This window comes from Astatotilapia calliptera, chromosome 9 (assembly GCF_900246225.1).
Source record: "Astatotilapia calliptera chromosome 9, fAstCal1.2, whole genome shotgun sequence".
Lineage (NCBI taxonomy): Eukaryota > Metazoa > Chordata > Actinopteri > Cichliformes > Cichlidae > Astatotilapia > Astatotilapia calliptera.
Window position 1 is genome coordinate 21,018,654 of NC_039310.1, and position 24,385 is coordinate 21,043,038.

The following is a 24,385-nucleotide window of genomic DNA, read 5'->3' on the forward strand; positions in this document are numbered from 1 at the left end:
GGCGTTATGGGTAATGAAGTCATTCAGATAGAGAAACGACAACGCGGATACTCCGACAGAATAAAAGGAGACGATTATTTAAAAAACGATGCCAGGTGACAGTTCATATGTTTTTCGTGGCAAATACTTGTAGCAAGTTTTATTGGGTTTTAACAATCCAAGTGTCTCTTTTCTTAAGTGTCAGACGGCAAACTTGTGAAGAAAATGTCTTTTTTTTCAGTTGAAGCTAACAGTCTTGAAACTGCAGCCAAATAACCCGCAGTAAAGCTAGGTATAACCATAAAGCACATCTTCACTGACAACATTAATAGACCAACCTTAAAAATTTGAACGGTCGCCAGATACAATAAATTAACCTGGACTAAAAGTCCTCCAAACTTTCCCCAAGGGGGATGATAAAAAGGCTGATTTCTGCTGTCATTAAAAGGTATTCAAATAAGAGGCTAAAAGGAGCCAGCTAAATCCACCCCCTTGTATACAGCTGAGTATTTTAATTTGTTGTATTAATTGTCTGAAACATATCAGTGGCAAATAGTGTAGTTTTTCCCTAGAGGAGAAATTTATATCATTTATAGTAAATAATAAAAATAGCTCCAAACAGCAGAAACATGCTACTTTTGCTTAAGGTCCATCAATACTATTACTTATAATTAAGTAGTTTTTACAAAAGTAATGTCTGAAGTAATTATGAGTATCATTACAAGAATTGTTAGGCAAAAATATTTACTGTACACATTGTCCCCTTTTATATTGATTATTTACTGCCACTAGCCAGATATACAGAAGAATGTGAGGTAAAATACACAAAATGTTCTTCTAATAATTGAGCACTAAATGAAGCAATAATCTCAAAATGATAACTTACAAGACTTTAAATTCATTCACAATCTCTCTTTGTCTTAATTAAGACAATTTGAATAAAACAGGACAAACAACACTAACTGAAATGATTAAGACTATTCGATTTAAGTATGTCCAGATTTGTCTGAACGTAGTGGCTAAATTAACCCTTCAGCTATTGTTTGAGTCCCCTGGTTTCAGAAGAATATTAAATTATAATTATATATATTTTGATACTTTAAATATGCATTTTACTGCCAAGACTGCATTGAAGATTCAAGACACTTTATTATCATTAAGCAAACATAACGAAATCAGGTAATACTTGCTAAGATGGTGAAAAAAAGCTTAGATAAAATAAACATTTTACATAAATACATAATATAAATATTATAAATATAAAATACAACATTTACTGACAAGCATTAAAGAGTAAAAAGTATTGGGACTTAATATTGCATGGTTGGACTGAACATGAGTTATTTATTTACAGGCTGTGCATCTGTCTGTGTAATGTATATGCCTTAGGGTTGTAATTGTGTGAAGCTGAGCAGTACAAAAGTGCACTTTACATGAGTTATTTTACATATTATAAAATGTACACAGTGAGGTATGTCCCGAGTTATGGGATGTGGAATTGGGTAGTGGAATATTGCACATGAGGGTTGTACATAATTACTGTCACATGGTGTTTAGCAGTGTTACAGTTGTAGGAAGGAAGCTAAATATGTATATGGGTGCATCTTTACTCTTGATGGTAAAGAATATGAATACTTTGTCCACTTGGTAATAAGCAGTAATTGCATCCAGATTGTGCGTTATTATGATGAGAAATAGCAGCTGAAAGTATTTATTGTGCCTCTTTTTGAAGTAAAATCTGTGGTAGATTTATATACAATTAAAAGTACAGTACTTTTCTGAGGTTGTTTCCTATGCCTGCCTTAATAAAGGAATGTGCATTCACTAATAAAGCAAACACAGTCAGCAAGACTTCCAGTAATAATTAGGCTATTTGTTTTATATATTTGCAGACTTCTCTGAACATGGTGGCTTCGGATATTGGTCGACTCGCCCGGTCCTCCGTCACTCTGCTGACAGCTGCTTGCCTGAGTCCAGATGAATGCCAAAGGTATGATTTGCCTCTTCTTTATTGAGATTGTCTCACACCCCTGTCTTGCCTCATCCATCCTCAGGAGAATCCTAATGCACTGATACCAAGGGGGAATAATTTTTTTTTCTTTACAATCTGCTTAGCAATGATTTATTGATTGCGGCTTCCACCCTCACAGAGAATTACCGATCCTTTTTGGGAAATCAGATTTTCACACCTTTCATGAGTGTGTATGTGGCGCAGGTCTCCAGAGACAGTGTGAGGGGAAACTGACTTTGAGGAGCAGCAGTGTGTGAATCTCTGCGGTGTCGCTCCTCTGCTGCTGCCAGTGGTACGCCCAATGGATGGCCCTGTGATTCTCTGTTTCTCTCTCCATCTCTCTCTCTATAGTTTTGCATTATTTATCACTCGATAAATACAGTATCCAAGCTTGATTTGTTTTCATTCCCTTTCAAACCTCCAAAACATATGCTTTGCCCGCTCTCCCATCATGCAACATGCAAGAGCCCCATCTAAAGTTTAAGCACCTCATGGACAAAAAAGTAAAATAGTAAAAACAACCCTCGCCCTCATAGGAGGAGTCAGATTAGTGCACCGAAAGCTTTGATGCTCCAGAATGTCAGCTCGGTGGATCGATCCAGCAGAAAACACACACACACACACACACACACCTGACCAATCAGAGGCGTCTATCTGTTGTGGACCTGCTGGGCACTGTGGTTTACAAGCTTCAAAGAGCTCCTTTTAATACACTGCTTTGATAGCCCTCAGCCTTCACTGACCCGCCGACCGTCCGCTGGGGAGCGTTTTAGCTTTAGTGGAGGAGAGAGGGATAACTGTTGATCATATTAACGAGCGCGAAAAGAAAAATCATCTCAAGTCTCAGATATTTACACCCCTGACCCCACGAGTCCCGATAACAGTCTGTTAGATCAGCTGCAGATAAAATAATACAAATTGGCTGCATTTTTCCGAGAGTAATTTAACACTATTAACAGCACTTGTTGAGATTTAGATGCACAAAGGCATGAAGTGAAAGCATAGACAGAAGAACAGTTTGGTTAATAACCCTAAGGGGGAGACAAATCATCACCTAACAAACCACATTACACATCTCCATATGCTCGGCCATCACAGCACATCCACATATTCATAAAATATATAATGATCGCTTCAAAAAGTGTCGATACATTATTTCAGTGTAGACATTATATGTTTCATTTAAGGTGGAAAATAAAATGATTTACAAAATGTTAAAGAAACCTTATTTTAATCTTAAAGCAGATGAATACTCGCCGATATCAGGCGTTATTAATCTGAGCGTATGTGTCTGTTTGCATTACACAGGTCCAAAGAAAAATCAGATACTTAAAGTATTTACGTGCCTTTTACGTCACTCATAGCAGCAAATGAAGCTGTTGTGTGTGATTTCTCAGAGATTGGAGAACATTTGTCACCTCGGAAAGTCGTGTTAACTTACAGAGCGAGCTGATGGTTTGACGTTACATTAATGTTTAAGGACAAAGAAAGCATGAAAGAGAATTTTGTCTTTCGGGTGGATTATAAACCTCATTCTGTCGTGCGTTTTTCAGAGCAGGCTGGTGTGCTGCAGCCTGTCCCAGGTTGAAATCACCCTGCATATGCCTCCAGTATGTTGGAGATCATTTGAAGCTATTGAACTGTGCTTTAATTCCACACCTAATAATTACTCTAAACATGTTTTAACCTCTTGAATATTCTTCGTAATGCTGCTCAATAAAGTGTTTTGTAATTTTTTAAGTAGCGTGTGCCCATTGTTCAAACATAATATTTAGATTTTATACTTTTCTGGTTCAACTAATCCCAAATAGCTAGGAGAAATTAAAAATGCATCCCAAACAAGAGCTCGGGTCTCAGGAGGTTAAATATTTATATATGTACAAAATTAACCATAGTTGTTAAAGTTTCAACAGACTGTGTGGTTCTTTTGCACTTTTCTTCCACAATGCAACTTTTAAAAAAACAAAGAAGCTTCAGAAGATTACAGAATATTTAATCTCCAGGGTTTTTTCAGTCTCACTTCATAAGGCTGGTTTTGTGAGAGAAAAGTTTGTTTTGAGACATGTGGCTGCCACTAATGATCATTTTCATCATCAGTTTATCTCTAATATCTCTAACTTATTTCCTTTAATATTAAAATAATCATTAATTGCAAGGAAATACTGAGTGGTCCCACAGTGGGGTATATTACACGTTCACCTAATAAGTGAAAGAGACCCAGTTTAATCCCAGGAGGAGACACAAACCTCTTTGGTGTTGTGACAGGAAGAGCATCCGGCGTAAAAAGGAGCTACCTCTGTGGTGACCCCTAGCTTTTTAAATACATGCACATGTTGAACATTTGAAATGTCTCAGAATCTGTGTATAGCAAACAAAAGGATACAATTCTTACATTTAAAAATTCTGATCAGCAAATTTTTGCTGAACTAATCAAACTAATCTACCATCAGACAGCTGCTTTTCAAATGGACTTTCTACCTTTGTTTATGTCATTACACAGTAACTATGTAACATCTTTTTTGTTCAGTTTTAATTTGACACTATTCCTGTTTCTGAAACATCTTCATTTGTTGCTTTTTTCCGCTGTTGATAAGAAAATAATGCGGTTTTGGAGTCACATATAATTTGGTATACTTTAAAACTACCGGAGATCATTTATTAATATAAAATGATGCCATGACAGTTACACAGGGTGTTATTTATTGATCTTTTCTTTCTTTGTGAACCAGGAGTGTTCACCTTGAGTGTTCGATCACATGCTGAAGACCGCCACCCAGTGACGTCTCACACTGGAACGGCACTGGTAAAACCACCAGCTCTAAGCTTGGATATCTGATGACACTCGGGACGCTCTGCTAACCACCGATTCTCCACCCACTGAGGGCTTTTGGTGAGCGTGAGGCGAAGAGCAGGGCATCAAGTGCTTTTTCTTGTTTCTGCGACCTGTTCCCGAGCCGAGGCCAGACTGGGTGAGGAGACAAACCTTCTCCAGTCTGTCCATGTCTGCTCTTGCCATCAGTAGCTCACGTTATTGCTAATCACAGGTCTCAGAGCTACTTATAATAATGAAGATAATCCGTTACATCCTTAGAAGCAGCAATGCAATTTCTGATGTCAACTTTTTAAATATCCCTTTTTTTATTACGTATTATTGTAACAAGATTAGCGTTATCTCATTACTCACTCAGCTTAAACGAGTCAAAAACATGCACTTTGGTTGGAGTGACTGCAATAAAGCAAAGCTGGCTGTTTTGAAGTAATTAACAGCTGTGTGAGATGGTGAGAGATGTGTTGCCCCCTTATCCTGGAGCCTCAGAGGCCAGGGGAAGATTAGAGCTCTGATCTCATTCCCAGCACTTGTTTGGAGTCTGTCAGGAAGAGAAATGCCAGCATTAGAGAGGTAGCGCCACACTCCTGATATGATGAAATAAGGAGAAAAAGGGAAAGGGAAAAAGATGGAGGGATGGACAGAAAGGACCCTGCCCTTCTCTGAAGTGTCAGTAGCTTGTTTATTCTATTTTTCATCGTAGCTGCTGGGGCAAAGATTCCCATTTTTCCTTTTATTCCCCCCCCCCCCCCCCCCCCCCCCACCTCCTAACAAAAACCACTGCTCTCATTTTTTATAGGTCTTGCAAACTCTCATGCCCCAGTGAAAATTACATTGTGAAACGGTAGAAATTTCAGGGCTGCCTGTGCTCTCCGCTGTCCCTCTGAGCTTTCAAACAGTCAACAGACTGTGAAGAATAAATAATAAAAAACTATTGATTATTTTGATGACTGCAAGATTCAATTAGGTATTAATTTTGCCCTCCAGTGGACCTATCAAGCAACTCAAAGGAGAGGAGCTAGGAGGTGGAGGTTGGGGGGGTGGACCCACATGCATGCAGAGTGTGGCCAAGCTCAGACAGAGGGGAAAATGTGTTTACCTCGGCGGGCCGAGAGGTGCATTGATGCGCAGTGTCCCACATTTAAGTGCTGCACAAATGAAGCCCTGATGACTAGTGACATTGTTACCGGGGATATGAGTATTGACCAGTCGGCTCACGTTTTTTTAACAGCCTAAACTACCCCTATTGATTAACATTTTCATAGATTATCATGTGTCATATCAAAGAGGGCAGATTCTCGTGATGAGCACATTAAAAAGGCCCCTCTGGGTAGGAATTCATTGACCACCCTAATAGACGTTGTGGGGGTTGCTGATGGGTGCAGGGGGCGAGATAAGGCTCACCCTTCTTTTTCTTTTTTTCCTTTTCTGCGCCTGTATGAGCCGCATGGTCACCTGTCCTTTGCTCAGACGTATTTAGGTTGTACTCGATTCATAAATAAGAAAGAAGGCCGTAGTCCTGCTGCTCCGTGTCTGCGCCTCAGAGCCTGAGGTGGGATGAACGCTGTCTGAGGAGCTTTCCAGTGCGAAGACACAAGGAGGAAGGGACAGAGAGGGAGGGAGAGAGTGTGTGTGTGTGTGTGAACAAGAGAGGGAGAGAGAGGGAGGGAGGAGGTGACATCTCCAGGGTTTGTCTTAGGAAGCTACCTCAGGCTTGAACCTGTGGTGGCCATTCAAATGCAGGAAGGTTGAGGAGGCTGCTTCTGGTTCAGTAGAAAGCATGCAATAGCCAGTCCCTGTGCTGTGGTGGTTTTAGCAGGTTTTAGCTGCTGCTTTGACTCTTTTCAACATTTGGACTTTCATTAAACACTTTTTCCCATCTTTTCTGCTGGAGCTTTGTCTTGGTAAGAGAAGTTTTTCCTTTTTAAGAAAGTTTTCCATAAAATGAAAACAAAAAACAGACTTAAATAGGCGCAAGTGCTGCTGCTAAATTATGTATTTTTAGCACACTGTGTATTTTCCTCAGTTTAGGCTAATACTTTAATCGCGTCACGTTGATGCTTCTCATTCTTGTTTTGAAGTGTTGACAAAAGAAAAAGAAAAGATAATAATTGGGATAAAAATTTGGGAACATCGGCGACTTCATCTCTTGTTTAGATCAGGCCTTAAGTTCACGTTGTCCCACTCTGCTGCGCGGTGTCACCCTTAATCTCATCTGTTGTCGCAAACTATGTGAAAATTGATATAATCAGCGGTGTGTACTGTCGCTCATATGTTCCTTTTAGATGTAGAATTAGATTTATTTCATTTATTTATCAGCGCACAGTCCATGGACCTCTTTGTAGACTGCTGTCAGCTTAGTGTTTGCTGAAGATGAGGCACATGTCAGGTAGTAATGAGCCCTTGGAGATGGATGTATCACTGTTTTAGGACTGCAGGGTATAATGGCAAAGCCACGCGATCCGTAACAGTTCTTCACCAGGCAGCAGCCGGCAGTATCAGCGGGGTAGCACCAGCCTCAGATAAAAGAGAGAGCTGGAGAGGGAGGGAGCAGGAGAGAGAGGGAGAGTGATGAGTGAGCCATAGAAAGGAGAAGCTGGGTAGAGAGAGAGTGAGTAGAGGCATAGAGAAGGAGCCGGTGAGGGTGAGACCACGAAGCACATCTAACCAGGGGCATTTTCTCTTTTTTTCCCCCCCCCTCTCCTCCCTGTTTCCCACCTGGGCTTTCAGCTCCCTCCAGGATCCGATGATTACAGGGCAGCTGAGCAAGCCGCTGCTCTCCCTGCGCAGCGACATGAGCGTGGCAGAACTCCGGGCGGACGACAAAGCGGCCACCCCAGACAGCGATCTGAACGACGAGCCCCTGCTCCTGCCCTCCGAGGCCACGGACAGAGAGGGCACTCCCAACAAGCTTTACGGTAAGTCAACTTACACCTCACGTCCGTCCGTTCTCCTCCACAAAGCTGCTGGATGAGGTCTGGGTGAGAACTGGTACAAGCAGAGGGCTTCCAGTGCTGGGACAGGTGTCAGCAGCGGCAAACTAAGTGCAGCAACGAGCAAGTGCTTAGATTTGTTAATGGTTAAATTAGTGTTAATAGAATTCATTCACCTACAGACTTCAGAAAATGTGCACAAGTATTTAAGCTGCAGTATATTTTTATTTTATTGCATGTTAGTCCTGAATAAGTTATGATTGGAGGGAAAAAGTATTTAATATTGTTGTGTATTTTATGAAAGCAGCATTTTATGGGTCTCTTCTATTATAAAGTCAATTAAAAAGTTGATCTCAAACTGACTAATTTTTTCCAGTTAGAATATTTTTTGCTTTCACTCCAACTTCACATCTCTGAGAGTGTCTGATAATGTAATACAGTTCATCTTTAATCTAAATGGAGAAACTCTTGATTATTTATAATTTAAACAATGATGAATTTTATGCAACTGATCCTAATTATAACATGCATTCTTCCCAAAATTATTGTATTAATTCTTAGCACATCACATATAAAATCTAGCATCTGCATAATTGCTGAGACCTCTATTTTTTTTAATGCTGCTTGTTTTTAGTCTAGAAGTTGGGAATTGTGTTCAAAATTAGACAATTTCTCAGTCAGCATGCTCATTATTTCTGCAGTTATCTCATTAATTGAGTGTTGAGACTGTTTGGGCTGTGTTTAGATAAGTGTGTGCTTTTAAAAAAAAAACTCAATCACCAAGCCTCGTCATAAATCAATAAGCATAATGACAGAAATAATCATTTTAGCTAGTTTTCTAATTATAATTTGTAATGAAAAAATGAAAATTAGCTCTAAACGTTTGTTTTTCATCATTGCTTTTATTATCTGAATATTTGAAGATCTATTATTATTTTTTCTGTCACACAGAGGCAAATTGAGATTACAGAATTCAATGAGAATTATGTACTTTTATCCATATTTGTGAGTTTTATCCATCTTCACATATTAAATTATTATATTATGGAGTTTATTTATTCTGCTTGATTCTTTTTTTGCAAAAGACCTTTTAAAATGTTCTAGAAAGACATCTGAAGGATTTAAAAAGCTGATTATGTCATCATCTTAGCATTTGACCTTTTTATCTTTATTTTAATATTAGTTTATTATATTCTTTCTTTTTCCTTTTTCTTGATGTGGAAGAAAGCAAGTGACAAAATTCTCCTCTAATGGCTTCAGATGTTGGCACTGAATATGTATTCAAACTTCTCCTCAGCTTTTGATGGTCTGGAAGTTAGGCTGTCTCTGTATTTGTGGAAGTGGGTTTTGTGTGTGAGTGATTTTGATATGTAATTGCTTTTTCTGGTGCAGTAAACAGTGCAACTTTTTTTAATAAGAGGCGTTAATATGTTGAATATGTGCGTCTCTATCTGAATGTGTGTGTGTGAGTGTTGGAGGGGGGTGTGGAAGAAAGTATAGCAGCATGCCTATAGAGTGATGTGGCCAAATATTTGTGAATGAAGCAAAATATGAATTTAGAGGAGGGCGAGCCAAATTTTACTCTCAGACCCAATCTGAGAGAGTTCGGTTGTCTTTTAAATCCTTATTTCAAGAATAACCCGAGGCTAGTCTTCTAAACAAGGACTGCGTTCTGCAGGATTTGTCTCAAAAGTGTTGCAATTTGGTTTAATAAGCATCAAGTTTCTCCTTTTTTCTTCCTTTCTGATCAGTTCTGAGTCCTCTCACTGCTTTTTATTTGTCTTTTTCTCTCACGTGTGTACACCAAAATATAAGCAGATGCATTGCTAGTTTTTTTTTTTTTATATTTATTTGATGCTATTAATTTGCTTTGTTAATGGAGCAAATGCTTAGAAAAACATGCATAGATCCAGTAATTCCTGGAGCACTGCTTGATGTTTGCTGACGGTCTGTCATCATCGGACATGTGTCTAGTCGGAGCCGCTCTTCTTTAACTTGTGAATTTCGAGGAGACGTTTCCTCTCTGCCCGGTGGCAGAGCCCTGGGCTGTGCCAGCAGCAGGTTGAGTTTGGGAACCGCTGCCCACACGACCTGTCAGGGAATGGCGAGGAGAAGTGGCGTAGTCATGTCCTCTGCTGTGAGGGAGAAAGTGGAAAGAGTGGGGGTGAGGGTAGGGGTGAGGGGTTGGAGAGGAAGAAGAGAATCAGCATCTTTCTTTCTTGAAACGCTTCAGGACTGAAAAGGAAAGGCATGGTGTGGTGGTAATTTATGCTCCTGCAAATGTAACTTTTTGGTATTTTTTAGTTTTTAAGTAATTCTTTTTTGGTATTTGCCATTAAGATTCATAACAACATCTCTGATGCTTCTCCCAAGTCATCTTAGTCTAACACGTGTGCCCAGAAAGGTTTAAATAAACTAGACTGTTTAACTTAATTCCTTAAAAGGTGACAAATTTGACCAATTTTGAGTGGATGAATAGTTTAAAGAGAGAAAGATCTTCACCAGTAATTAACAACTACAGCTTTTGTTGTCATTATGAGCTACATTTGCTTATACCCGTGTTTGCAGGGAACTCTCGTGGCTGCAGAGAGATTGTATTATGTATTATGTATTATGATTATAAATGCTCCAACCTTGAGACAGGCCTTTAAACTCAGCCTTATATTTTCCAATGCTTTTCTTTATGTGTTTCAACTCTGTGTGGCGAGGAAGCGAGATAATGGCATACTTTCATTCCTCACATTCACAAGAAGAAAATACGACTTTGTTCTGTTTTACGCCTCTTATTTTGAAAAAATCCCTGACAGAATTGCTCCAGTTTTTTGATTGACAGACGTGCACGAATAGACGGCGCACTAATAGTTTCAAGGGAATGTAAATCATGTTGAGACTTCATTTGTTCCCCTGTAATTTAACCGAGTCTTTCGATTCATGATTCAAACAGTTTGAAATATAGTGACAGACTCCAGGTTATACAAGATATTTTTTTTTGTTTGTTTGCTGTTTTTTGGGGGGGTGGGGGGGGGGGGAGGACTGTTGATAGCAAACAGCTTTTGCTGAGTATCAATATTAATGAGCGTCTGCACTGAGATGTGGTTACATGTGCCATTTATGTGTTTTTATATTTGTAAGGACGACAAAAAGCTAACTTTTCTTTCCCGTAGGCCTCGTGTATGACTTTTTCATTGTAGCCTTAATAGTGTTTAAAAGAGTTTGTGCCAGAAGAAGTCAGGGGGAGACAATGACAGTAGCGGTCATGTTTGTCTACAGTAAATTGTCCATCTTCTACACCCACCACATGCTTACTGCAGTTGTGAAAGGGTCGTTCTCCTCCTAAAAGCTTGCCTGTGCAAATAGTCTTCCACTTCAGGTAACAGGGGCTACGAGGCACCACAAACATCCTGCTGCCTTGTATTTATTCCAAGTAGAAGTGGACATTAGGTGGGAAAGCTGTGGTTAGTAGGGCAAGCAATCTTTTTTTTTTTTCCAGAGGACGAGATGGTGTTGGATGCGTACAGTTTCTGTCTTCTCTTCTCAAGCAAATCTCCCCCTTTCAGACATCAACAGACAAGATAATAAGACACTCAGAGCACAATTCGGTATTATATTCAGCAACCAAAGGCTCATCTCTTGTCAGTTTGCATTTACTCTCCCAAGGATGTGACGCTTCTATCATCATGCTGTCAAAGAGAGCCAGGCTGGAACGACAGGAGCACTCATTTCATACACTTACTGTCTACATGAAATGGTCTGCACTTATACGGATTCTGGCAAAATGGTGGAACATTTTCACAAAGGTCACCTAGAGGCACGCCCCCCTCCCCAAAAGAACAAAACGAATCTTCATTGATTCCCAGCGCTGGAGGTCATTCGGAACAGAAAGTCCAACCCGAACGGTACGTCTGCTGTAACGCTCCAGCGTGCTGTTGGGTGTTTTCGTTCCCATCTATAATCAGATTGGACTCTGGATTACTGATGCTAATTTCATCTGGACTAAAGTCCGACCACTAGTGGACTTTTGAAAAATGTGATTTTCATAGAAACATTTCTTTAAATGTATATTGAGAAAGGAAAATCATAGTATACTTCAGTATACTTTAGTTAGACAGTGGCATTGTTGGATAACTAGAATCAGCAAATCTGTGATAAATCACTTGGGCTCTATTCTGTACAGTTTAACACTTATACTCAAAAACATCAACCAAAACAAAACAGTCTCAGCTAACTGAAAGAGGTCCAATCTGCTCGATTAACAACACTGGCCATCATAACTGAGGGTAACCTTCTTATGTTAAAAAAGACTTTAATAAGGTCAGTGTGAAGCAGCCTATAGTCAAGTGTTGATCCCAGCAAGGGATGATTTAGGAATAATCCCAAACTAGAGTAGGGAATTCACATCCAGCTTGGTTATGGTTGCAGCTGTTGCTGCTACTTGCAGACACAGGAAACACAGGAAGTTGTTACTTTGTCTTATAAAACATACTGAACGGTGCCATTTCTGATATGTTCACTTTTAAAGTAAAAAGGAAGAACATCGTAATTTCTCCTTGAGATGTTTTCCCATTCTAGTCGCTGAGCTGTAATTTGGACGCCTATTTCCAAAAATAACATTTACACTTTAAAAAAAAATGAAGCCACACTCGAAGCTTCTTTGACAGGGCGTCAAGTCAGGTAGGAGGCAAATATGAGTAAACATTTAGTAAATGCAATGAAATTAAATTAAGCATGAAAATATTTTAAAAAGGATGTTTTTCTTCCGGAACACTTTTTCTGCTTATTTACAGCATCACGGGTAAACATATCGATTTGATGTAATTTCATTTTAACTACTTTTTAAAGAATTTTAATGTATCTGTTATCTCCAAGAAACTCAAAGAAAGCATCTCACAGTTCTCTGATTCATGTTTTCCATCCATAGAGCCCCTCAGACAAATCTAATTTGAATCCAGGAAAGAAATCATATCCACTGATTATTGATTTGTGTCATTACAGATATTGTAGTACTCCTATTTTAATCACATTTTGCAAACCAAAGGTTTCATCAGATTTTCTCTTTAACCTTTTCATGATGTTAGCTTCACATATTTTGAGTTTGACGATATTTTACCCCAAATTCATAATTTTACTTGATTGTTAAATGCTTGTAATTGTCACTGAAATTGAAGTTGGCATTTTGAAATGTATTTTAGGTCCTTTTGATGGAAAAGTGTTTCTCAGTGTAGTGGACATGTGAAAATATGACAATTAAAACGAATAAATAGCGAGCAGAGGTGAATCCTCTTCAAGAATTCTTAGAAAACAACCCAGAATAATGTTTTCAACTGGATTTGTAGATTGGACCTTGTTTCTCTGAATGCTTCCATACTTGGTGATAGATATATTTTGCAGCTATGAGACAAAACAACTGTGTTGTGTAAAAAAATCTCTTTCATGCACACATATAATCACACAAAGGGGCGTGCACAAGCGCACACTGCTCGAGGCACGGGTTCTTATTATTTTTGTGTAATCAGCTTAGCGAGCGGGATGCATGGTGTGAAAGGCAGCTTGCTGATGCAGAGAGCCTCGTAACGTTGTGTGGTGAGGTTAAGTAATAAAGTGGCGCAAACCCGCCGTTGAATGGGCCACGCTGAGTAAATAAGAGTGGATAAAGGAGGCCGACAGGGAACAAGTCTCTCCCCGGGAGGTGGATCTCATTATGGGGATTTCAGCTGTCTGCGCAAACTCTAAAACAAGCTTAATGCATGCCTGTAAAGCAGGTGTAATACATTGGCTAATGTGCCCGCAGAGCCCGTGGCTAGCGCAACACAATCAGTGCATGGCGAGGAGGACAGGGAGGGAGGATGAGCGCAAGGCGGACTTCTTGTTTTTGCTACGAGCAGCAGCAAAGGTCATCACGTTTCTGATGCTTGTTTATGCAGAAATGACTTTGAGCAAAATGTAGAACTTCAAAATATCTGCCAGTTTAATTCTTCCCCATTCTTTGTTGGCTTAAAGTTGAGAAGATTGACTAGATTACAAGATCTATAGGTGGGCATCTGGGGAGAAAACAAATTGAATTTGAGTATGCATTTATTTTAGTTATCCACGTTCTTTAAGTTGGCAAATAATTTTCAAAAAAACAAAACAAACCATGCATGTGTTGCATCCACTCCATAACCAATATCTCTAAGCCTTTCATGTAGAGCTAACAAAGAGGCATCACATCTCCTGGCACGGACACGGTTTGTGTTGTTGAGATGTAATTGAAGCTGCAAGGGTCACATTTTCGGAATAGAAATTACAGTCTTGTCTTTGACTTGTGTGGCGTGAACTAGAGATGCATCCCAGAGCCCCTGTGTCCTTCACAAGCCTTTATTATTTATAACGCTCGCTCTTTGAGCAATGACCAGTACTAATGCATAACCTTCTGTCCTTCTGGCTGATTCGCTTCCTTTGAAACCAAAGATTGAGGCAGGAGAAGTGGGTGTATGGTGGATGAGGCAGGGGTGTGGGCGGGCGAAGGGGGAGAGCTAGTATAGGGCAGTGGAGATCCAGGCTATCGAGAAGTTATTATGTTTTTTTTCCTTTATATCTGAGGATGAGGAATAACACTGTGATGCTTCTTTCCTCCAGAACAGAGTTATGGACTTCAAAGCAATACTATTTCCTGACGTCCCTCCTTCCACTATTTGTCTGCTCCACCAGAATAATGTGCTGGGAGTGGTGGGCTGGGGTGGGGTGCCTTTTAGCTGTATGATTATTTGCTTGTTTCCACCTGTACCCACTCAGCTCTGTAAATATGGCCACAACAGGGCAATACAGTAAGAACTAATACTTTGGCCAGATAAACTCATTTCTAGATAAACTCCGTTTAGCTCAGGTTCAGTGGAGGTAAGATATACTTTTGTGCAGCCCGTATCACCTGATGTTATCCTGTGGTGATTGAGCCTGTGCTGCAGCGCTGCTGTGATCCATTGTTATTATACCTCTATGACAGAAGAAACGGGTGAGGAGTGGGGGAGGAGGAGAGGAGGCATTGAGGGGCAAGGGGTAGAAAGTGGGACATAGGCAGCATTAGCGCCAGATAGCCTGGGGGGCCGAGGCTGATGTGTCAGGCATGACATGTGGGTGTCTAGCCCCCCACACGTGCACACACAACTCATACACACCACGCTGGATTGGGCTCGCACCCCACCGGCTACTTCTATATGTCCTGCAGTTTACCAGATGCAGGTTTAAAAAAACAAAAGCCTCCTCTTAACCCGATCGTAGTGTGAAGATACAAGTTTGAAGCTCTTTAAGTGGGATGCATCAAAGTTTTTGTTATTTACTGCCCTCAGTTTACTTTAAAGTCAAAGACAAGGCTGCAGCTAAAAGTTGCTTCCAGTTGCTAATTTATTGGTGTAAAATCATCAGCAAATAGTAAAAAAGGAGTCATCACAGAAATTAAGGTTTAAATCTCTTGTTTTGTTCAACCAGTGACTTAAAATCCAGATTTATTCGTTTCACATGATAAAAAAAACAAAGAGAAGCTGAAATAGTTCGCAATAAACAGCTCAAGTCTCTATTTATTTATTGCAATTTTTTTGCTTTAAAATGTTTTTAGCTTTACTTTAAGAGCTGTAGGTTTACTATGTGGGTTTGTCTATAAAAACAAAGTAGAGTGGTATGATACTGAGTGCAAGGAAGGCCTTTTTTCATCACTGGCTTGCAGGCTGCAGGCGGGAGAATCCTATTTACAGCAAATATCATTTAAGTAATTTAAGAGGAGGAGCAATAGTGAAGCAGGCATCTCCTAAAAGGCTTACAGCTCTCTAAGACTAGTCTTCATCGCAGCGTCCCTCCTTTACTGATGGCCTTAAAAGGATGAAGAATAATTTAGATTGTTATTTGCCTCTTTCAACCCTGAGCTAATCAGGTTGACATTGCTTTGGGAATGAGGAGGACGCTCCATAACAGATGTGCTCATGTGCAAAGTGTCCCAAGTCCCCTGTGAGGATGCAACACAAAAGCCCTCTTTTCCCCTTCTTTTTCTTCTCCTCCTCCTCCTCCTCTTCCCTTCTCCTGCTTCCTCTCGTCATCACACCATCTCTCCTTCTTGACCTTTGAAATGGGCATTGCCTCTTCTCACCAATTTACCTCCCTCTGGTCCCTCTTGTGCTTGTGCCGCTTCCATCCCCACTCCAGCATCAAGGAAGAGACAGGTAAGAGCCGAAGCAGAGCACTCTCATGTCAGAGAGCCTTTTGGTGAAGACCTGTGGCCATGAGTGAGAGCGTAAGTGTTGGCGCACATGACCCTCGCTGCTTTAAGCATTGTTTACATGCATATTCCTCACCCGTTCATCACAAACTGCAGGCTTTCTTCTACAAACTGAAGTGCACTGTTTTCTGTTGTTTTCATACATAACCTGTCGCCTTCGTTTTTCATCCACTTCCTCTTTGTCTGTCCTTCGAGATCTTCCTCATCTGCTTCTGGCTTAAACATGGCCTCAGAACAAGTCGCAGAACTGCTGAGGTGTAAAATCCTTTCTGTTTGGCACCACCTCCGACGTAATTCCCTAACTCCATAATTCCACTTTGTGCCAGAATAACGAATGAGGTAGATTTTTTTTCTCCCCTGTAAGGTCTCCGCCCTTGCGCGATGAGGAATCAGGCTTTAATGCGGGAGGCCCGGAGAGATTGCCGTGGCCTCTTCTCCCTCTTGCCCCTCGCTGTGCTCTTAATTAAGGAAATGACAGCTCTCCTAGCGGCAGCAGTAGCCATAATGTAGCTAATAGTGTTACCGGCAGACACTCAAAAGTCAGTCCCTGGTGATTTTCTATCCCCAGAAACACTATTGACCTATCCCTTGCAGCTTCTCCACCCCAGCCTCTAAACAGAGTATTACTTCCCTGCAGGTCCAGAGGGAGCCATCTGACTAAGAGCACCTGGAGTTATTGGCAGAAGATTATGCCCTGTGTTATTGTTGAGGGCTTTGGTGGGAGTAATGAAACACTGAGCTAAATCACTGGTGATTTTGGCTCTCTTGCATTCTACAAGGAGTTAAGTAAATCACTATAAAGCTCGCACTGCATATTACAGGCTGCTCTCTTCTATAAAGCACTGTGCCTTGGGTGTAACATTACTTTTTAGACTTTATTCCACGCTGCTTGAGATAGAAAAATGAAAGTGAAATGGTCTGTCTCTCTCGGCTCTCAGCGCAATGCCACATCAACTTTCCAAGTGGTATTAACAAAATCAATGGTCAAACAATCTGGGACAATTGGTTGTGTATTGATGGAATTAAACCTTGTGTATGATGTGGCTTGTTGTCTATTCGCGCTCATCCTTTACGCTCCGACAGCCCGCATATCCCCGTCCAACATAAATGCTCCAAGTCAGCAGCGCAACACACTTTTGATGATGAAAACCGTATTATAGTGTCGCGTGTTGTCGCAGCGCCGCAGCAGCTCCGCTCAGCAAACAATTAAGGACATAATTAACTTTTAATCTTCACTCTTTTTTTTTTTTTTTTTTTTAAATGTGAAATTATTTTCCATGGATTAGATTTCAGTGGAAAAATGATTGACAACATCTTAATAGCAAACACACGCACTCAGCCAGACATTTTCAAAAGGACCATTATAAAAATGGGGGCCGGCTATTCATTCTGAAGAGCCTGAATCGTTACCGGGCTTCTCGTACATTTGACAACTTACATAATGCATTTCCACTAAAATAGCTTAAGTGTTAAAGCTTCTTTTATGGGCAAAAATTGATTCATAAATGCACTGAGGCGAAAGCTAACGTGAACACAAAGCTTTCAATAACACCCACTTTATACAGACTGTCAATGTGTGAAGCGGTTGCATTAGACAAGGTGGCGTGCTGATTGCTTTATGAAATCCAGGCTAATTGTTTTGTGGTGCAGTCCTTGGGGCTCGCTGCATTAAGACAGGCCGAATGAAGTCAAATAAATATAGCTCTTTGCCCCCCTGCCACCCTCCCTCCCTCAGCACCCACGTAGCCCTGAGAGGCCTTCTGCCTTGTGTGGCATTGAAAGTCACTCTCCAGTGGCCACTTTGGTGATCAATGAGAGAGAATTTATATAGTGGTGGATATTGGCAATATTTCCATGGCATAACTCACATCCAGCTGCACTCAGTGCTCTGTAAGAAACATAATTATTCCGCTTACATTTTTTTAAAAGAGCGAATTTGCTCTGATGTTCCCGTCATGTCACCGTCAGAAAGAGTTTGAATTTAATAAAGACTGCTTCGTGTAAGCAGTCAAGGCCACGAAGCCATGCATGTATGTACATTTGTGGGCTAAAGGGTGCTTTTGTTCCTCCAGATGAAGCTGTATTTTAAAGGCACTTTGCGCAGTTACAACGGCAATTAAAGCTGCTTAGGAATTCATAAAGTAAAAAAGGAGATGTACCCTGAATGTCCTAGATAAATGTAAAGCTATGCTGAATGCACGACGCTTGTTCTTTCATCCGTTTGGCCTCTTCTTTCATCTCTCCTCACATCAATACATCCATTCATTCCATTTTATCCATTGTGTGACCTGTGTATAATCACGGCATCAAAGGCGTTTCTTTTCAGTAAAGGTTTGATCGAGATATACTCTATTTTTCCTCTTCTGTATGCAGCATTAGTCTCCATCTGGAAATACATTTAAGAATCATTCACGTTGGACAAGAAGATTTTTTAAATTTATTTATTTATTTATTTTAGGGAAAGAAAAGCCAAACGTGTACGTGAGATTTTAGTAATAAAGAAGAATTGAAGATTGACTCCCCGGGTATTTCTTCTGTCAGCTATTTAATTTAGTTAAAGAAATTACACAAATCCTTTGGGGGGAGATGTGCATGTGTATTTATTTATTATCGATTTCTTCCCCAGCGATAAACATGTTAACGTTACAGATATTTGCAAGGGGGATGAAGCTTTCTAAGTTATTGTGAAATGATGCAATGAAAGGCATCAACGAATCGTTATTCATTAAGTCTCCCGCACTGTTTATCAGATAGAATCTATTATTCACAACCAGTATCTTAACTACAGTCATCAGCCCCACTCTCTGGAGCTTATAGGTGATTTTATAAAGTGTTGTTCTTTCATTATTAGATGAATATCCTCATTTTGCTAATTGACTTTGTTATGATGGTAATTGGATAATTCACTGGCGGAGAAGTTGCTCAGTAGCACTACTGGGTGTGTTATTGTTATCACAGCGTGGCAGCTGCATTTAGAGAATTGCTTTGAGATGCTTGGAAAGTTTGAGTTGCAGTAAATGAAAATAAGGCCGTTTCAAGTCTAGAGGAAGGAAAATTGCTTTCATTTGATAAGGTTCAAACTGAGAATTAACTGCTTGGAGACAATACGGCTAATGACATCCAGTGCAACAATTTATGGTCCTGTAATATTTATTCTCTGCTTTTCCAAATAAATAACAGCAGATTATGACGGCTTTTGTAGTATCTCTGCTTTTTATTGACTGTAATACAGCCACAAAGTATTTCCTGTATGTTCAGACTGATCTTAATTCCAGATACTGAGTGCACAGGGTGGGGCCGGGCACGGCATGATCTGTAATGGGTGAAATAATTGGTGAAAAGAGACTGGCTTGTCAAAAAAGCCACTGCGTCGCGAGGTTGATAAGCGAGAGGATGTGGACCTTTATCGGGAAGCAGGGCCAGCCAGCCAGAGGTAGAAACCAGCTAGAAAAGCAGGCTCCCCCTTGGGCTTTCACATCAACCATCAAATGCTTGAGGTTCATTTGTTGGGTCATGCCATTCACCAATTATTTGGATTTTATGCAAAGATGAAATGATTTTAGTTGGCGGAGGAGAGTTTTAAAATGTACTGCATAAATATACTTGACAGGCAATAAGATCTTGCTGGCAAGGCTATTGAATAGTACGTTTTGTATGAGGCTTTTATAAAAGTACTAGAAACCACTGCATGCCCAGTATATTTAACAAAAAACGAAAGGCCGTGAATAAAAAGACACAATGCATCAGGGATGTATTCTTTATTTAAAAGCTGTGATATTCCATTGAAGAAAATCAATTTTTGGAGTGGAAATGTGATTAATTTTTTTTTTTCAATTCATTGCCGACATTGTGCAGTTTAGCAAGGTTTTGTGGCCTTCAAAACCATTTCCACATGATTGGTTTGATTTCATCTACCATTATATTCAGGGGAAGACTTGTTTTATGAGGAATAAAGTGCATTTAAAGAGATGTGTTAACTTTTTGGGAGGCCTTTTGTATCTTACATTCAAAACATGGTCGGGTTTATTAAATTCCACATGACATGTAACCTCTTTTTGTGTACATCTGAAATAAGTAAGTCAGTTTTATTGTGCCTGTAAATTTACTTGGTAACTATGAGTAATAGAAGTATGAAAACCTTTCAATTTTAAAGCTCATCAAAAAAACAGGAACATTTTAGTCTATTGAGAGTCTACAAAAAAAAGTATTTTTCTTTCTTTCCACCACAGGTTGTCCAGTCCAGTAGCATTGCAACATATTCAACACATAGTTCAGCTTTCAGATGTTGGTTAAATTATGCAGACACACAGCTCTTAAGTCTGTTTAAGGATCAGCAGAATAGCAAGACTCATTCAGTTTTCTCATAACAAACAACAGCTGCTAGCAGGGCAATATCAGAATATCAGATTTTCTCTTGTAGCCAAAAGACTGCATGAAAACAACATTTTCCTCAGATGAGTCACCTTTAATGTTGTTTATTGTCTATTTGCTTTCATTTCTGCAAGTGATTCACACTCATAATACGAGTGTAGGGAGAGATTCTGTGAGTATAACAGTGCATAAGAGCAATAATTATCATAACTGTATTGTTAACATCAAATCACCATTTAATTTTCTAATATCATGGTTATTGTCACTTCTGGTATAACACAAGCCCGCTGACTGATGCCTGTCCAGAGAAATATGACACATTTGTGGACAAATTGACAAAGTGTCTACGACCCTCAAAGTTAAACGGTCTCTTTTGGGGTGGAGATACAAGTTTTATATTGTCTAGCCAATAAAAAGAGGCAAAACTGGAAGTGACAGATTTTAAAATGTTTAGATTTTCTTTGGGAGAGGATTAGATGCTCAGGTTAAGTGTTTTGGAGACAAAGTTAGAGACAGAGGATTCATGGATGTAGGGAAGGAGTACATGCAGAGAGTTGATGTGACCGAAGGCGATGCTTGGGATATAGAGAGATGGAGGCAAAGGGAAAGGGAGCAGCCAAATGAAGAAGAAGATCCAATGAGATGTCAAGATGAGGAAAAATATCATTTTCACAGGAAACATGAAGCAGGTGGTCAATGTTTGGTTTGCGGGGCTCTAAATGACCTTCAAACCAGCCAGCTAGCAAAACCTGGTTGCTTTGGAAGCATGGTAACTGTCTCTCATGGTACCATGGCTGCTGGCTCGGTCCAGGATTTGTTCAAAAAACAGCAGTTTACCCGCAACATCCTGAGTGCAAATGAAATATATAAAATCAAAAGTTTATTTATTCAAAAGATTATTCTTTAAGAAAAATATACTTCCATATACTTCCAGATTCCATATTTTTGGCATAAATATGTTTTTGAGTGTAGAAAAATAAAGTACTGCTTATACAAAGTAAATATTTTCTTCATGCTCAGCATATAATTGTAAGCACAAGACTGGATTTTATTATGAATTAGCCACAAAACTTAAAATGCATAGCGTTAGCGAGCACTTACACCTAAGTTCATCCAAAAAGAAAACATCAAACATAACATCAACATTATCTTTTTTTGTATTTCTCCACTGTGGACAATGTGAAATATTGCAGGAAGTGACACAGCCACAGTGCAACAAAGGGCAATTATTGCCACATGTCTTTATTTTTAAAAAAAAAGACACCGTCTTTGACATAATGTGACATATTTGTGACTAAAAATAAGCAGCTGTCAGTTCACGGTGAAGCTTTTTCAGGCCTTTATTTAGAAAAATCAGACTTGAAAAGAAGTGAGCCATTTCGCCTCATTGAGATAGGGTGGGTACAGTTGTTCAGATCTAATGAGAAACCTAAGCAGACATCAGTTTTGAATCAAATATTGCTGAACCCTAACTGATGCATGATAGCATGAGGCATCTAGTTTGTCCCAAAAGTGTCTGCTTCAACTCAAAAAGATGAGCAGAAAAAAATAATATGAATACAGAAATCTCTCAGGTGAAATCCACAGAGCTGATTTAACTTTGGCAGAGAAAGGAAGTTCTCACATACACTCCAACCCGTAAGTTGCAAAATAAGAAAATTCATGACATGGTTTTCATGACCTGTAGACTAATTTATAAGACACTTTTAATTTTAAAAAATCATGTATTAATTATCTGCACACATGGTACTCAGAGGAAGCGCGCACATTTTCCATAGTTTTTAGAAACTACTAAACTAAACTTTGTAAAAAGAGACAAAAAAAAAATGTCCTTTACATACAAATCAATCAGAGCTGAAAAGGAAAGGACAGGATGTCACGCTGATGACATTTTTTTCTTCAAATTATTATACAATGTAAAAAAGAAAAAGAAAAATCCTCTAAGAAACCATCACTTGATCACTCTCCAAATAGAACTCGCAAATACCTCGAATAAGAGCTTGAAGGTCAATCAGAGGCAGCTTTGTTCACTCAGGTTAAGGTTAATATAATAAAACGTGCCATCAATAAGATTAATCTATGAGTAGAAATCTACTGTATTGACAGGAAGACTGTAAAAAAGTGAGGGACCTTGTTTGTAATAGTTTTGCAAGATTACATTTCTGCAGCGCTACACGTTCACTTTAACCAACTTATTCAAAACACATTAATCCTCTGAACCATGAAACTGCTTCTTTTCAACTCTCATATTTGAAGTCTTCTCATGAAAATCAATAGAAGGTTACTGTGTGTGTTGGGCCTTGTTTATCAGGTGTTTGTCAGCTTCTTTGATGTTTTTTTTAAGATCGTGTAATTGTAAAATCCGCACTTCTTGCTGCACTTTATCCTGATTTTTACTGCAGAGTCTTTCGTTCGTTTTTTTTTTCTTTTTAAATCACCAGAGTCGGATAGTAAATATTTAGGATCATTTAAGATTTTTCAAGAAGTGCCCTTAAGACTTTGTGTCAATATTAAGGCATCACATGATCTCCATATCATCAGGGTCAAAGGGTGAGGGTCAAATCAGCCTTTTGGACCTTTTAGAGCAGTCCACACTCAGAGGACTGCTGGGAGATTCTCTCAGATAGGGATTGCTTTGATAACCAATCATCGGTGCCCTTTATTTTCCCTGCAGCCATCAGCAAGCTTATTATCATGTCCCTGTCTGCTCCGCTCCACTCTGCCCTCATAGCAAACAGGTCTAATTGTGTCTCATGGCTGCAGGCCCAGAGCAGGGGGGGTGGTGGTGGGTTTAGATGAGTGATACTCAGTGATGTAAATGGCTGAATAATGTGGCCCCTGCATTTGTGGTGGAGCTCTATCTCTCAGCGGTAATCTAGGCCATCGGGGACCCGCCAGTATGCATCATCCCCCATCAATGAGCCTCTCCGCTGGTTGGTAATTTATTCAGTGCTACAGCGGTTATTGATAAAGCACTTAAATACAAATTCCACCCCCCCTCTTTCCCCAGCTGCCCTCTTCTGTTCTGTACGAGACTCTATGTTGTAACATCGCAGTGCACCGTGTGCTGTGCATTTATCTACTTATCCAGCCTGCCTCTATCTCAGGTGGATTTCATTTTTGTTTCTTTGTTTTGTTCCCTTTTTCTTTGGACTCTGCTACATGGCTCTCTCTGCCTGTTGCTCTTTCAGGAGCTCGTGACGGATCGGTTCAATCTGACGCCAGCAGCAGTCCCTCCGAGCAGAGTCAGCTGGGCCAGACTCACCCAGCATACCCAATGGGTCCACAGGTGAGTGAGAAGATACACAAAAATCTGAACACAGGCTTGATGAAAACCTTTATTATCTTAAAAGTTAAAGACATTTACACAGTGCAAGCTGGGATACTCAGCTAAAAAAGTTGGATTTCTCATAAAGCTGACAGACTGTAGGTAAGATTTAATTAAAGGAAAACTAATAAGATATTAGACAAATAAAAGTAAAGGCATTTGCACTTTTCTGGCATTTGGTGAAGTAGTATCAGGAAATACGCTGACAAAAATAAAGGTAAACGAGGCTCTTCAAATGCACAAAGAACATATAAACCCCCCCCCCCCCCCCCCGAGAACCTTCCTTCAAATGTTAATTGTTCTTGAAATCATCCAGTTTAATTAAATAATCCAGACACAATGCCTTAAAAAAATAGAGATCTTTAGTTATTGTTTGCTAAGAATTAAACGCTCAAATGTCTCCCCCATCTTGACTGTTTCATTAGTTTTCACTGACTGACTGCACTTTAATTAAATATTATAAAGAATTAGGCATGAAGCATATGTATGGTACCTTAGATAACTTACAGAAGTACAGAAAAAAAACTCCCCATTTCTTCTAGTTAGATGCTGAAGGCTTTATTTTTGCTGTATTTACAACTGCGGTGCCAAATTTCCAACCAGTTCTATACATTTCCACTCATTTTTTTTTTGCCACTGGTGCTGATGATGTCAGAGGCTGTAGGAGGAGCTGCTGCAAGAAATTCATTAACAG

General features: G+C 39.7%; 1 protein-coding gene across 6 annotated transcripts in view; it reads left to right on the forward strand.

The window, feature by feature from the left end:
* The window catches only part of pou6f2 (POU class 6 homeobox 2), an 86,266-nt gene that overhangs the window by 10,214 nt on the left and 51,667 nt on the right, over positions 1-24,385 (forward strand). For 2 of the 6 annotated variants that reach the window (XM_026179873.1, XM_026179879.1), the window contains exons 1-4: positions 41-95; positions 1,872-1,969; positions 7,548-7,735; positions 23,555-23,652. In XM_026179873.1, the coding sequence (XP_026035658.1) occupies positions 1,884-1,969; positions 7,548-7,735; positions 23,555-23,652 (372 nt within the window). In that variant the 5' untranslated portion in view covers positions 41-95; positions 1,872-1,883. Of the gene's footprint in view, positions 1-40; positions 96-1,871; positions 1,970-4,725; positions 4,881-6,570; positions 6,722-7,381; positions 7,429-7,547; positions 7,736-23,554; positions 23,653-24,385 lie in introns of those variants that run through there. The other 4 variants (XM_026179874.1, XM_026179877.1, XM_026179875.1 and 1 more) reach the window with 4 other exon arrangements.